The 16,417-nt window shown below is 42.6% G+C and overlaps 1 protein-coding gene across 1 annotated transcript in view; it reads right to left on the minus strand.

Annotated features, from left to right (window-relative positions):
- Nucleotides 1–15,664, minus strand: part of vwde (von Willebrand factor D and EGF domains) — a 52,676-nt gene extending 37,012 nt beyond the window's left edge. The window contains 5 exon segments of the mRNA XM_053326838.1: nucleotides 1,210–1,439; nucleotides 4,090–4,164; nucleotides 5,547–5,778; nucleotides 11,322–11,512; nucleotides 15,589–15,664. Of these exon segments, the coding sequence (XP_053182813.1) occupies nucleotides 1,210–1,439; nucleotides 4,090–4,164; nucleotides 5,547–5,778; nucleotides 11,322–11,512; nucleotides 15,589–15,664 (804 nt within the window).
- Between the last annotated feature and the right edge of the window lie 753 nt (nucleotides 15,665–16,417).

A 16,417-nucleotide genomic window follows, 5' to 3' on the forward strand; every position in this document is an offset into this window, starting at 1 on the left:
CCCTTTGTCCTTCCTTCCTTCTATGCTTCCTTCCTTCCTTCTATGCTTCCTTCCTTCCTTCTGTCCTTCCATCCTTCCTTTCTTCTGTCCTTCCATCCTTCCTTCCCTTTGTCCTTCCTTCCTTCTGTCCTTCCATCCTTCCTTCCTTCTTTCCTTTCTTCTTTGCTTCCCTCCTTCCTTCCTACTGTCCTTCCATCCTTCCTTCCCTCCTTCCTTCCTTCTTTAGAGGAATGTATTCTCTGAGTCAGCGGAGGAAAGTGAGCCGTGTTTTACTGTCTGTATATGTACAGTTTCCTTTGCTGTGGATGTATCCTTGGATGGCCTTCACTATTAAAAGCATCTTTCTAAAACATATTGCAGAGTTTAATTTGGTTCTCCATGTTTTTATTGCTAATGTGGGGGTGTCTAAGATCCATAATAGCTCTCTGGGATAACATGCAACTTTGAATGTGAGATTCACTTTCGCTTTCATACTATATATTCAAGTGTGACATTGCACAGAGACTGTTATCAGAGCTAACACTAACCATAAACAGTCAGGTGTCAGTTTAACTAATTTCATAAATACAAGCCTAAAAATTAAAAAAAAAAGCTCCTACACACTGTCCCAGTTTTAATAAATAATGTTTCAGTCTCTCAGACCTTCATCAGGCAGCATCATCACACTTTAACATATGCATACAAGAGCTGCCTCAATCATCATTACTTTCCATCAGCGCGGTAGGTTTACTGCAGGAGGCCACTTCAAAGCATAGCGCTACAGCTAGAGGAGCCGTCTACGGGGGAGTAGAAGGGACAAAAAGGCTTGCAACATTAAAAGGCAATTTTAAAAAAATAACGCGTTATGGAAGCATTAATCTGATCGCGATTAACGCATTAACACTGACAGCCCTACTATTTTAGTTAGACATGGCTGCTTTTCTTATGGATATTGTTAGCCCAATGCTAATAGATACAAAAGCTTGACGGAGTGCTACCAATAAAGTTTTGTCATTAAATTACCTGGATGTTGAAGTATGAAGCCTTTACTATCTGTTGCCTATTTCATCTTGTGTTTTTTCATTGGATTTACTTCATTAAGTTCTCGCTCTTCTCTTGAGTTCACCCCCTCCAATCTTTTAGTCGTCATCTCGACTAAAATCTCAACGTGCACTCATCCTGAAACTGACCCAATAAAGATCATGTGACCCCACTGCAGCCCTGCATCACCTTGTCTCCCAGCCGGAGGTTAAAGCCGTCCAGCTCGATGAAGGCGGAGGTCTGGATGGTGGTTTCCTGTTTGAGCTCCTCTTTGCTGCCCTGCGGTGAAAGGCGGGACCAGGCCAACACGAAACCAAGGGAGGTGTTGGAGCTGCTCTCGAAGCTGCACTTCAAGTAGACGGAGTTCCCCATCACCTCCGAGACGATGACGGGTGTAGATGGAGTCGGAGGCTGCTTGGCTGACATGGGGAGAAAGAGACAGAGTGGTGGGGTTGATTAGATGACATTTACGCCAGTTGTTATTAACCCTCCTGTTGTCCTCAAGTCAAGGAAGGAAGGGAGGGAGGGAGGGAGGAGGGAAGGAAGGAAGGGAGGGAAGGAAAGAGGGAAGGGAGGAAGGACGGAAGAAAGAAAGAAGGAGGGAGGCAGGGAGAAAGGAAAAGAGGAAGGAAGGAAAGAAGGAAGTGAAGAAGGTAGGGGGAAGGAAAGAAGGAAGTGAGTGAGGAAAGAAGGAAGGGAGGAAAGAGAGGGGAATGAAAGGAAGAGACAATCAGGGAGGAAGGAAGGAAGGAAGAGAGGAAAGTAAAGAAGGAACTGAGGAAGGAAGGACGGAGGAAATAAAGAAGGAGGGAGGGAGAGAGGAAGGAAGGAAAGAAGGAAGGAAGGAAAGAAGGAAGTGAGGAAGGTAGGAAAGAAATAGAGAAGGATCTGTATCTTGACTCATTGCTTTCTTTAATCTCCTCATATAAAGGTTTATTCACACCTCAGAAAGCAAAACTCACTAATGCTTCCTTAGAGTTAGAGTTAGAGTTAGTAGTGTAGTGGCTTCTTTTTCAATCTCATTTATTGTCTGAGAATACAGTAGATCAGGGGTGTCAAACATGCGGCCCGCGGGCCAGATACGGCCCGCCATGGGGTGTGATCCGGCCCGCTTGCCATCCAGTGCTCTTTTCCTTCCTTCCAACTGTCCTTTCCTTCCTTCCTACCTTCCTTTTTTCCTTTCTTTGTTCTTTCCTTCCTTTCTTCCTTCTGTCCTTCCTTCCATCTGTCCTTGCTTCTTTTCGTCCTTCTGTCCTTCCTTCCATCTGTCTTTCCTTCCTTTCTTCCTTCTGTCCTTCCTTCCTTTCTTCCTTCTGTCCTTCTTTCCTTTCTTCCTTCCATCTGTCATTCCTTCCTTTCTTCCTTCTGTCCTTCCTTCCATTTGTCCTTCCTTCCTTTCTTCCTTTCTCCCTTCCTTCCTTCTGTCTGTCTGCCCTTCACTATCTCTCTTTCCTACCTTTCCTCCCTCCTTCCTTTTGCCTGTCTTTCCTTCCTTCCCTTCTTATTTTCTTCTTTCCCTCCATCTTTTTAATGATCCGACCCACATGAGATCAAATTGGTCTGTAGAAAGTAGAAAAGTTCATAAGAAATACCATAAACAACAATAATGATGTGCTTCAAACTTTATGGCACAGTTTAAACCCTCGTGGTCAAGTCCATAAAATACGTTTTTCTGAGTTTGGTGTGGAAGAACTTGACCGAACTTATCATGGCAGACTTCTCTAATAGACTTGTGCCTGAATGGAGACAAATCTCTGCAGCCAGGTTAACCCTCCTGTTGTGCTCCCGGGTCAAATTGACCCCATCTCTTTTGACTGTTCCTCACTTCCTTCCTTCTCTCCTTACTTCATTCCTCTTTTCCTCCTTCCTTCCTTCCTTCTCTCCTTACTTCTTTTCTCTTTTCCTCCTTCCTTCCTTCCTTCCTTCCTTCCTCATTTCCTTTTTTCTCACTTCCTTCCTTTCTCACTTCCTTCCTTCCTTCCTTCCTTCCTTCCTTCCTCTTTTTCTCCTTCCTTCCTTCCTTCCTTCCTTCCTCATTCCTTCTTTCCTCTCCTTACTTCCTTCCTCTTTTTCTCCTTCCTTCCTTCCTTCCTCATTCCTTCTTTCCTCTCCTTACTTCCTTTCTCTTTTCCTCCTTCCTTCCTTCGTTACTTCCTTCCTTCCTTCCTTCCTTCCTTCCTCATTTCCTTTTTTCTCACTTCCTTCCTTCCTTCCTTGACCTGAGCACAACAGGAGGGTTAAAACATCTTGTGGAAAGCCTTCCAAAAAAGTTACAGCAGCATATTAATCACCATGTTCAATAATCATAAATGGGTTTAACATCCAGGGGTCTACATAGTCTTTCAGGGATTTCTAACTCTAGGAATGTAAAGTAAATCCATATTTGATCAAGGACCATATGTTCAGGAAATAACTTTGCAGTTTAGCTTCTGTATGTGATATCATTAACTTTATTTGTCTACTGCTTATAATTAATTTACAATTATAAGCACAACATTTACTAATATCTAGCTGGAGTCTAGTTCCAATTTCTATTCTCGGTGGGGTTAATGAGCAACATGCCCCAGTAGGAGAAGGTAATACTAACACTAAGTCTAAATGAAGTAATAATAATTTACAGTGCAGCTAATAATTGTGTAGAAAAGTATTGCCAAGGAACATGAATTCATTCTCATGAGCATTTCTTTCCAGAAAATCTTCAGCTGGGTCTGCTCGATTCATTCAGAAGCAGAAACGTGAGCTTGTGTAATTTATTTAAAACAAGTTAATGAACAGATCAGTGTTCAGTGATCTTTTGTCTACCTCAAATTAAACCTCCCTCCCATCCACCTCTGCCAGCTTCCTAAAAACCTGCAGCGGCATAATTCACAACCTGGCCGAGGGCCGTCACCATGGAGACGGGGCCCAGCGGACACCGGGACACATGCTCAGCTCATTAAGAGGAGCGGTAAGGGGGCCAGCGGTGCATTCCTGACCACATGGTAACTCCCTGACCTCCTGATTGTTTTGGTGTTTGACCTAACATGAGGAGACAAGCGTAGGCCGTAAACACAGCAGCGGGGTCCTTACTTTCACATGTTCCTTCGACGTTCACCTCGTCAGGGCCGCAGGGCAGCGACGCTGTGGGTAGAGCGTCCGACGTCTCTGTAAAAAAAAAAAAAAAATAGGAGAGTGATTACAGCAGTCGATTATGAACCAATGGAAAGCCTCAAAAGTGAAGTTTAATTAACATAATAGATTATACTTCATGGCAGAGAGGAGACTTCTCGCTTCTCTCTGCTTATCTGGAAAGAAGTTTTAGTCTTTTGGCGAGAAGTGTTACTCCTCTGATAAGGTTGGGGGGTAATCTCTGCCTCGCTGCATGTTGAGTTGGATGTGTTGTCAGGATCAAAAAATGCTTTGATGTGATGGAGGGGGGTGAGGGGGGTGAGGGGGGAAGCTGCAAACTCATAACTCTCATGCTGTCTTGTTCGAATCCTGCTTCTGTCGTTAGGTTATGCACGATATCAGTACATTCTTATTTCATGTGAGCTGTCTCTAAGATGTTATGACAAGAAACAACCACATTATGCAGCCATTATAGTTAATAAACCATGACCAATGAAAATAGAAATGTCTAATTGACCGGCAGGTACCTCAAACAAAGCTCCAGTCTACAGCATCTTTGTGTGTACTGTAAATGATTCATTATATTCTATAAACTGTATACTTTACTGTGAATGCAACAACACACTTTAAGCCAGGGGTGTCAAACTCATTTTCTTCATTCAATTTGATCTCATGTGAGCTGGATCATTAAAAAATATGGAAGGAAAGAAGGAAATAAGAAGGGAAGGAAGGAAAAACAGACAAAAGGAAGGAGGGAAGAAAGGTAGGAAAGAAAGACAGTGAAGGACGGACAGACAGAAGGAAGGAACGGAGAAAGGAAAAAAGGAAGGAAGGAAGGCAGATGGAAGGGAGGACAGAAGGAAGGAAGGAACGAAGAAAGGAAAAAAGGAAGGTAGGAAGGACAGATGGAAGGAAGGAAAAGAGCACTGGATGGCAAGTGGGCCAGATCGCACCCCTCGGTGGGAGCACTGTATTAGCTATTTCCAATATATTAACAATGCATCACATGACTAGTTGTAAGTGAAAGCTGTTGCTTAACGTGATGAACCCACAGAGCGTAATCACCCAACTCTGCAGTTTCCCTCAACTAGAGCTTTATCGCACCTTTTTAAGCTCATTTTTGGGTGCAGCAGGCAGCTATTCTCCAAGAAAAAGACAAATTTAGCAACTAGATGGTGAGAGCATTTAGCATGATGGCTCCGACTGGCTCCGACTGGCTCCAACTGGCTCCGACTGGCTCCGACTCCAAAGGAATGTTAATGTTTTAATGCTCAGTGTGTCATATATCAACTTGAAAGGTGATCATTTATCAGTTTTGAGTTTAGAGCTGCCCCTAAATGTTCCAAAAAATCAACTATTGCATGTTTAAATTGGTTGTATTGTATATTTTTTAAGTGTGTCTTTCTTTTCTGACTTACCCTGAGCACAGTATCCCATGCATCCCTGCGTGGGCTGCAGCAGGTAAACGTAGAAATCGCCACAGTTACGTACAGTGACCGGGATGCGGAACAGACAGCAGTCTTTGCTGCTGCTCGTGAAGAACTGCCACGCAGCGCACGCCGTCAGCTGCTTGACCTCCAGCGGACCCGGCAGAGACTCACCCTCACCCAGAGACAGCCACACTGGGGCCTGGGTGCCACAGTGGTTCACCTGGATGTGCAGAGATGGACAGAATAGAGAAAATTGATATAGTTTGGTGAGAGTTCAAATATTTTGGGTGTTACATTGCTGTAAACCAGAGGTGTCAAACTCATTTTCATTCAAGGGCCACATACAGACCAATTTGATCTCATGTGGGCCAGATCATTAAAAAGATGGAAGGAAAGAAGGAAGGAAGGAAGGAAATAAGAAGGGAATGAAGGAAAGACAGGCAAAAGGAAGGAGGGAAGAAAGGGAGGAAGGACAGATGGATGGAAGGACAGACGAAAGAAAGGGAGGAAGGACAGATGGAAGGTAGAAAGGGAGGAAGGACAGATGGAAGGAAGTACAGAAGGAAGAAATGGAGGAAGTACAGAAGGAAGAAAGGGAGGAAGGACAGAAGGAATAAAGGGAGGAAGGACAAAAGGAAAAAAGGGAGGAAGGACAAAAGGAAGAAAGGGAGGAAGGACAGATGGAAGGAAGTACAGAAGGAAGAAAGGGAGGAAGGACAGATGGAAGGAAGGGAGGAAGGACAGATGGAAGGAAATACAGAAGGAAGAAAGGGAGGAAGGACAGATGGAAGGAAGAAAGGAAAATAGGAAGGTAGGAAGGACAGATGAAAGGAAGGAAGGAACGAAGAAAGGATAAAGGAAGGTAGGAAGGAAAAGAACACAGGAAGGAAAGTGGGCCGGATTGGACCCCTCGGCGGGCCGGATCTGGCCCACGGGCCGCATGTTTGCCACCCCTGCTGTAAACGGTAAAATGTGACATACTAATGAAAGGTTGCTCATTTTTTATTCTCAATGTCTGATATATGTTTAGTTTCAACATCAAAAAAGTGTTTGGGAGAAGTAAGAGAAGAAGAAATTGGAAGTACAAACAGTAGCTACCAACATGACTGAACAAAAAAAAGAGAAAACATCCCCAAAAACTAAAAGCTGACAAAGTGAAACTTATTCACGGAGGACAAAACTCAAAAAATAAAGATAGAGCACACAGTAATAATGTCGGCTTTGCCCCAAAGATGTCACCACAGCGAGTACAACTGACAAAACTACTTTGTACCAATTACTGTAGTTAATTCCCCTTTAACCCTTTATTGGGCAAATAATTATATTTGGTAACTTCTGTAAATATCCCAAAATATCCTTCCTTCCTTCTTTCCTTCCTTCCTTCTTTCTTCCCTTCCTCTTTTCCTTTCTCCCTCCCTCGTTCCTTATTTCCTCCGTCCTTCCTTCCTTTCCTTCCTTCCATCTGTCCTTCCTCCCTCCCTCCTTCTCTCCTCCCTTCCTTCTTTCCTTCCTCTGTCCTTCCTTCCTTCCTTTCCTTACTTCCATCTGTTCTTCCTCCCTCCCTCCTTCTCTCCTCCCTTCCTTCTTTCCTTCCTCCATCCCCCTTTCTTCTTCCTTCCTTCTTTCTTCCCTTCCTCCCTCCCTCCTTCTCTCTTTCTTTCCTCCCCCCTACCTTCCTTCCTTCCTTCTTTCCTCTGTCCTTCCTTCCTTTCCTTCCTCCCTCCTTCCTACCCTTCCTTCCATCCATCCTTCCTTTCTTCCTTCCTTCCTCCCTTCCTTTCAATGAGTGTCCTATAAAGGGTTAAAGAAATCCTTGGCCTGACAAATCCACAAGCCATTTATCCGCCATCCTCATGAAGACATCGCTTTATTATGTAACACATGTTCACAGCGATCCTCTCTTCCGTCCTCCGCCCACTCCTGTGGTGATCCGTCACCCTGGGAGAGAGACGATGCCCTGGAAAGGCAGAGGGAGGCTGACACTTCAGATGGATCCTGCAGGCTCCTCACAGCAGGCAGCCCGCAGGAAATGAGACACATTCCAGCTCTCCTTGCAATCTCCTTCATAAATATGTAGACACACACACACACACACACACACACACACTGATAAATGTGTGTGTCCACATGTGTATATGCATATCAGACAAACAACACAAGCTCGAGGACGAAGACGAAGACCACCTCGTTTCTCTACATGAGGTCACAGATGAGGTCACAGCAGAGAGAACGCTAATCTTTAACACAAGAAGAGTTCACCACATGCTTTTGAAATGAGAATACAAAAGTGATTGACGTGATTAGATGGAAACTCTTTAATTGGTGGGGTCATGAGAATATTACGACCTTCCACTGAGGTCACAGTCAGCTTCTCGGCCACCTTGAAATATGACTTGAATTTCAATCGTCTAATTCTGTGTCGTCTGTATTGGACTTCTTCTACCACAGAAATTCAAGTATGGAGAGTTTTCCCCAGATCTCTTTTTTCTTTGTGACCCAGAAAAAAATCTCTCTCCAAACATTTGTGAGGAAACCGTTTGCAGTGTCTTAACATAAATCAGTGTAACCACATCAGTCTGTTAACATGAGAAGCTGAAGAGTTACATAGCTTGAGCTGGAAACTGTATATCTTATAAAGTATCTTAATGCCAAAAACTGATGAAGTGAAGTTTCTTGACAGTGGAGCAGCTTGTAACAGTGCAGACAACTAGCTTTGCATGCTCAGCAAACCTTCATTGAATCTCCACATGTTAAAGGAATAGTCTGACATTTTGGGAAACAGCTATCACTTTCTAGCATGAGCGTCAGATGCGAGGATCAAAACCTCTCTCACCATCTGTCCAATCCATATGAAACCTCTGTCCAAAGCTTAAGAATACACCCACCGACCCAAAGCAATGGTTTCAGTATGTACAGTAACTCCACATAAGAAACACAACTTGTTATTTTTTACAAGAATGTGCAAAGTTAAGCTGTCTGCTGGGATTGGAAGCATATTTAGATTTACATTACATTTATTCATTTAGCAGATGCTTTTGTCCAAAGTAATGACGTACAATCCAAGCTACAGTAGCTCAAGGAGAAAAAGTGCTTCGACATTCAGTCCCATGTTAACTGACACAACTGCTGCAAGGTTTCCTGGTGCTTGAAGTAACATATGCTGCAATGTAGGCATGGGCCGGTATGAGATTCTGGCGGTATGATAACCATAAGAACAAATATCACGGTTTCACAGTATGGAGGTATTGTGATTCCAGCTCTAAAATGTTCCTAAAAGGAAGAAAAATAAAGACAGACATGTTCATTTAACCTGAATCTGTAATGACAGTGTGAGGGGTCGTGATACTCTACGCTGCAGCTGCACCACCTGACGGATTTCTGACCAGCACTTCCTGTCTTTGACCAGCACTTCCTGTCTTTGACCAGCACTTCCTGTCTATAACCAGACTAAAAAGTGAGAGTCACTCCCTTTTCCTAAACAGAGATTAAGCTCGTCCTCCTGTTGTCCTCGAGTCAAGGAAGGAAGGGAAGGAAGGAAGGAAACAATAAAGGAAGGGAGGGAGGGAGGAAGGAAAGGAGGAAGGAAGGAAGGAGGGAAGGAAGTTAGGAGGGAGGGAAGGAATGAAGGACGGAAGAGAGAAGGGAGGGAGGAAGGAGGGGAGGAAGAAGGAAGGAAAGGAAGGGAGGAAGGAAAGAAGGAATGAAAGGAGGGAGGGAGGGAGGTAGGAAGGTAGGAAGGGAGGAAGAAGGAAGGAAAGGAAAGAAGGAAGGGAGGAAGGAAAGGAAGGACCAGCACTTCCTGTCTTTGACCAGACTAAAAACAGCTCATACCTCAGGAACGATATGACAGAACATTTGGTGGTTTCGGTTATCGTGGCTTTTTCAAATCGCGGTGAACCTTGAACACGGTTATCATGTCATGCCTACTACAATGTTCCATATCTTTCTAAACTTATATTTAACATACAAATAAAAAAAGTATAGTATCAGTCTATTCATCTAACTCTCAAGTAAAAAAATAAAAAAGCATATATATCTTAAAATGTTGAAACTATTCCATTTAGACCAGGGGTGTCAAACATGCGGCCCGTGGGCCAGAACCGGCCCGCCGAGGTATGCAATCCGGCCCACTTTCCTTCCTGTCTGTTTTCCTTCCTTCCTTCTTTCCTCCCTTCCTTCCTTTTTTCCATCTTTCCTTCCTCCCTTCCATCTGTCCGTCCTTCCTTCCTTCCTTCTGTCCTTCCTTCCTCCCTTTTTTTCTTTCTTTTTTCCTTTGTTCCTTCCTGTCTTGTTTTCCTTCCTTCCTTCCTTCCTCCCTTTCTTTCTTTTTTCTTTCCTTCCTTCCTTCCTCCCTTCCATCTGTCCTTCCTTCCTCTCTTTTTTCCTTCTTTCCCTCCATCTTTTTAATGAACCGGCCCACATCAGATCAAATTGGTCTGTATGTGGCCCTTGAATGAAAATGAGTTTGACACCTCTGGTTTAAACATTTGAACATTTGGATGACACTCACATTGTAAAGAGCAACTTCCAATGAACACAATATTAGTAAAAGATTAGATTTATGGAGTCTTTTCTGTTCGATATTAAGAAACCATTAGCAGAGTTTAAGTGAGATTGATTTGAAAAGCATGCACTTTAACGCTAGTGTTGTAACTTTGGAAAGAAAAATACAGACTTGATGTTTACTATGATGGATTGCAACTCAAGTCTGCTCATTGATTTTCATAAAATACTCAAATGAAGCTGTCTGGGAAGGTTGAAAAAAACATTTTGGCACAATTTTTTTGGATTTGAAAATGATTAGCTGTAATGTGAAGTAGACATGACTTGCTGTACATTAGTTTAAACCAGGGGTGTCAAACATGCGGCCCGTGGGCCAGAACCGGCCCGCCAAGGTGTCCAATCCGGCCCACTTTCCTTCCCTGTCTTCTTTTCCTTCCTATACCCTTCTGTCATCTGTCCTTCTTTCCTTCCTCCCTTTCTTACTTCTTTGCTTCTTTGTTTCCTTCCCTCCATCCTTCCTTCCTTCCATCTTTTCTTCATCTTCTTTTCCTTTCTTCCTTCTTTCTTTCCTTCCTCGTCTTCTTTTCATTTCTTCCTTCCTTCCTTCCTTCCTTCCTTCATCTTTTTTCCTTCCTTCTTTCCTTCCTTCCTTTCTTGTCTTCTTTTCATTTCTTCCTTCCTTCCATCCTTCCTTCATCTTCTTTTCCTTTCTTCCTTCTTTCTTTCCTTCCTCGTCTTCTTTTCATTTCTTCCTTCCTTCCTTCCTTCCTTCATCTTTTTTCCTTCCTTCTTTCCTTCCTTCCTTCCTCATCTTCTTTTCATTTCTTCCTTCCTTCCATCCTTCCATCATCTTCTTTTCCTTTCTTCTTTCCTTCCTTCCTTCCATCATCTTCTTTTCCTTTCTTCTTTCTTTCTTTCCTTCCTTCATCTTCTTTTCCTTCCTTCCTTCCTTCATCTTCTTTTCCTTCCTTCTTTTCCTTCCTTCCATCCTTCCTTTTGCCTGTCTTCCCTTCCTTCCCTTCTTATTTCCTTCCTTCTTTCCTTCCATCTTTTTAATGATCAAGCCCACATGAGATCAAATTGGTCTGTATGTGGCCCTTGAATGAAAATGAGTTTGACACCTCTGGTCTAAACAGATAAAAACACTAAATCCTGTAACCCACAGCATAAATGTTACTGAATATATTAATATAGTTTTTATACTGAACGACAAAGGGAAACAACAAATTCTCCAGTCTGTGTCTTTGCAAAGATGTTTACCTCCACACACTTGGTGGGCATGCTGGCCGGCTTGTCAAAAATCTGAAACTGGTACCAGCCCGGAGCGAGGGAGTGATCACAGATGAAGTCCTGCAGGGACGACTGCTGCAGCCAGCTGGAGCTGAAGGTGATGCTTCGGTAGGGGTTGTCGAGGACCGAGTGGCCGCCCGGGGCACACTCTGGAGGGAGAACTGCAGCCAAGCAGACAACATAACTACTGTATGTACAATAACACTGTCAAAACCAGTGATCAATACATAGGCAAGGCAGTTTTATTTATATAGCGCATTTCATACACAATGGTAACTCAATGTGCTTTACATAAAACAGAAAAACATGTAATTTGAGAAACATTAAAACATATAATTAACCCCCCCCCCCCCATAATAAAAACAAAGTACAGAAAAATAGAAAGAGAAATAAAATACTAGAATAGAGCATTAAATATAAGATTGCAGCATAAAATAATAAATTAGCTTTAAAATCATTAAAAGGACATAGAGTGCAAATGAAAGATTAAAATGTAAAGTGCTTTAAAAGAGCTCAATCATAAGCTCAGGAGAAGAGAAATGTTTTTAACCTGGATTTAAAAATGATTTCAGTTCTGCTGCTAGTTTGTTCCAGTTGTGTAAAAGCTGCTTCATCATGTTTAGTTTGAACTCTGGGCTCAACTATCTGACCTGAGTCAGTAGATCTCAGAGCTCTGGGCTCAACTATCTGACCTGAGTCAGTAGATCTCAGAGCTCTGGGCTCAACTATCTGACCTGAGTCAGTAGATCTCAGAGCTCTACTGGGTTTATATTCTACTAACATGTCATTCATGTATAGAAGGTTTTCCTCAGGTTATCCAAATAGTGCATTGTGGAAATGCATTTCAAGCTGGTCTGAGTTTAAGATAAACATTTAAAATTGAATTTCAAAGCTGATAAAAAAAAGTTGCAGTACTGTCCAGCATGGAGGTTTGCACACAGGTCATGAAATGCATTGATATGAAGGAGAAAGCATGATGTTATTATTTCATTTTATATACAAAAAATATGATAATCATATAAAATATGATGCATTTTTACAGATTTAACTACCCAATAGTCAAATAATATTATATAAAAGAGCTCCAGTTGGTAAATTATCTTTTCACACCTGCGCCATTTTTATCTATCTTCCCCACCAGGTCATGATCAGGTGTGTCATCTGTAGTTTAGAAGTTGAAACTACAGCTGATGAATCACCTTCCTGTCTTTATTATAAAAGAGCTTCAAACACCAGAAGGAAGAAGACCTGAGCTGGAGCCAAACCAAACTTATAAATTATTATTAAGACATCTCTAATCAGGATGTGACTGTTGTCCGTATGGTCCATTTTAAGATATGGGTCACATGAAATGTAGAAGGAGACCAAGTACATGGTATTCATCAGCCTGTCAGCCTGTCAAAAACCTCTTCTCAGTTTGAGGTCAAGTGTGAATTTAAAACAAGAGGGACACTAATTTGATTATAAGAAATAAAACACTCTATATGAAATACATCCTCTTTAAAACTTAGCTGAGTGGAAGGAAGTCCTAAAACTGCAACACAGACAAATCAGGGGGCCCGCAGGTTAAAGGTTAAAAAGAGGACTCTTAAAAACACAGCTTGAGTGCTTTAGGATCATTAGAGCAGTCAATAAAATAAAAGCAAAGACATCTCACATCTGCAGGAAACTTAATTAAAGGATTATGAAAGATGTCACGGAAACAGGCGGACCAGAGGCGGCTGAGTGAATGAACTGCTGACTACAAAAGTCAGTCAGAGAGAAAGATCATGTTAAGATGAAACCTCATAAACATGGCTGAATGAACCTGCTATGGGTTTCTTTATTGGCTTTAGTTTGATTAAAACCTTTGCTCTGAATTTTCAGTATTTCTCTGTCACATTACAATCCATATATAAATAAGCAGCAATGAGATTTAAAGTTAAAGTCAGTAGGTTTCAGCCCTTACCTCTACCTCAGAGGTGTCAAAGTCATTTTCATTCAAGGGCCACATACAGACCAATTTGATCTCATGTGGGCCGGATCATTAAAAAGATGGAGGGAAAGAAGGAAGAAAGGAAGGAAATAAGAAGGGAAGGAAGGAAAGACAGGCAAAAGGTAGGAAAGAGAGATAGTGAAGGACGGACAGACAGAAGGAAGGAAGGAAGGAAGGAAGGAAGGAAGGAAGGAAGGAAGGAAGGAAGAGCAGATGGAAGGAAGGAAGGAAGGAAGAATTGAAGGAAGGACAGAAGGAAGAAAGGAAGGAAGGGCAGATGGAAGGAAGGACAGAAGGAAGAAAGGAAGGAAGGCCAGAAGGAAGAATGGAAGGAACAAAGAAAGGAAAAAAGGAAGGTAGGAAGGACAGATGGAAGGAAGGAAGGACAGAAGGAAGAAAGAAAGGAAAGACAGAAGGAAGAATGGAAGGAACAAAGAAAGGAAAAAAGGAAGGTAGGAAGGACAGATGGAAGGAAGGAAGGACAGAAGGAAGGAAGGACAGAAGGAAGAAAGCAAGGAAGGACAGATGGAAGGAAGGACAGAAGAAAGAAAGGTAGGAAGGAAGGACAGATGGAAGAAAGCAAGGAAGGACAGATGGAAGGAAGGACAGAAGAAAGAAAGGTAGGAAGGAAGGACAGATGGAAGGAAGGTAGGAAGGACAGATGGAAGGAAGGAAAAGAGCACAGGATGGCAAGTGGTCTGGATCGCACCCCTCGGCGGGCCATATCTGGCACGCGGGCCACATGTTTGACACCCCTGCTCTACTTCCTCATCGAACTGACGTCAGATCATTTCCTCCTGCCCACATATATGGCTATACTAATATTCTTCCACAGGCTGTCTGCCATGTGTACTTGCACATTTCAGATCGGATTTCAACCCGAGCATGTACAGATGTATTTTTTAGAAGTTGCCATTTTGAGTAAAGAATGACAAAAAGAGGTGACAGTCCTTCTACTACTAGCCTCTGGAGCCGGAGGAAGTTTCCTGAAGCTTCAGAAAGGGGCTGAACTGAGAGGATATATATAAAGGGGCCAGTACACAATAAATAAGTAGTTCACGTAAAGATAAATATAGACGATATGTTCCCGTTAACCTTATATTATGCAGCAAGTAAGCCATTACACACAAAACTGAAACACCAGATCTTCAAACTGTAACACAGAGCATCAAAATCAAGTAAGGGAGGACACACCATAAGGTTCTTGCCCTGCATATTCCTGTTAAGATTATAATTATCACAAACCCGTTGTTTCTGGAGCAATGAACAATGAATCCTAATTTGTCATGAAGGTTCAATGCCAGCTGGAAAAAGCAAAGCCAGAGAAAAAAGTGGCAAAAAGGTGACACATGAGCCTGTTTCCAGACTTCTGAATGGCTGACTATGCCTCCAACGCACGAATCCAAATATTGAAGTCAAAATAAATTTCAGTCTAATGGCTACAGGATGTGGAAAATTAGGAAAGGATGCTTAACTCCACATTAGGAAGTGAAGACAGGTGATGAGGGAGGGAGTTTAGGGGAGGGGAAGTTTATGATGTGTGACCACAGAAGTTAAAACATGGCCATAAAAGTATACGACCACAAAAATTGAAGTAATAAGGAGGAAAAAAGACTCAAGCCGGGACACAGAAGTACCACCCTGCACGTCAGCAAGGGGGCAAGTTTTGGGCCCTGACCTGAGGGGTCAAGTGAAAGGTGATAGTCTGACTGAGTCTGCCACAATGGTGACAGGCAGACACGTCGCTGAGGGTGATGACAGGTGATGTCAGAGCTGACCAGACACCCTTAAATCCTTCAATCTCAGCACCTGGTCACTTCAGTCCTCATCACCTGAACAGGAACTCACAGAGTCCTCCTCCTGTCTGCCTGTCTGAGCTATAAAGGCCAATGATAGCTCGTTAGATTACACTTTGACCATGAGACTTGGAGGTGCAGTATGTGGCCTTAAATGACAGCTACATGATGGATGAGAAGGTGTCAGCTTCTTTCTGGCGACAGGACAAATCCTACCAGAGGAACTTGATCAGCTACGACTTCAAACAAAGTGAATACATCAGATTTCATCATCATCCTAGTTTTTGTTTGTAAGTTGTGATTTTTCTCTCACTGAGGAAAATAAAGAAGTCATCAGTGAGCATCACCAGAGAAGTTAAACAAGATGTTTTGTCTCATAAATGTATGTAAGCAGCACACAGGGAGGCTAACTCGTACACAAACTGTCAAACTCAACAGTATTTGAATAAGTTAGATGTGGATTTACCTGCTTGAGCGTGCATTGCGTGAGGAAGTAAAAACACAATGCACGGGAGAAGTTTCCAAACTGTTTCAAGTCTCATCGTCCTGCAAACACCAAACGGCGCGAACACTGTCACCGTTTCACCGAAAGTCTTCAGTCGGTTTCTCTCTTTTCAGTTTTTCCCTCAAAACAAACAGCTGCAGGAAATCCTCAGACACTTCACGGCGTGTTAAAGTCACTGTTAAAGTTGCAGGATTGAAGACGCTTGTCGGCTGCTGCGACACGCCGGACTGCAGCGGCTGACCACAGACTGCTGCAGGCTGCAGCATCACAAAGGAGGAGCATCAGCGGTGCACCTTCCCATGACCCACACCTCCAAACCTCTCCAAACCTCCAAACCTCTGCACACATCTGCCACCGAGCTGCAGGACCCTCAGCTGTACAACAACTAGAACTACACAATACTTTAAATTCAGTTGTGAAAGATTAAAATATGTCATCTTTCATTTTAGGCCCAAGTATCTGTTGGTTTCTGTTGGTTATATAACATTAAAACAAGTTATATTATGCAAGGTTCTTACACTAGAGCTGTAATTTAAGACTATTTCAATCTACTGAATGGCTTCTTAATTAATTGATCAATCATTTGGTCCATTACATTTCTAATCACTCTTTCCAAAAGCTTCAAGGTGAGATCTTGAGCTTGACTTTGGGGTTTTTGGACCAACAGTTCAAAACTCAAAGATATTCAAGTTCACATAAGACAAAAAAATAAAATAAAAAATGCAGCAAAACATAACAGTTGAGAGGCTGTAAGCAGGAAATGGGACTTTCTAATGTCTTAAACTATTAC

The sequence above is a fragment of the Scomber japonicus genome, chromosome 10, assembly GCF_027409825.1.
Source record: "Scomber japonicus isolate fScoJap1 chromosome 10, fScoJap1.pri, whole genome shotgun sequence".
NCBI lineage: Eukaryota > Metazoa > Chordata > Actinopteri > Scombriformes > Scombridae > Scomber > Scomber japonicus.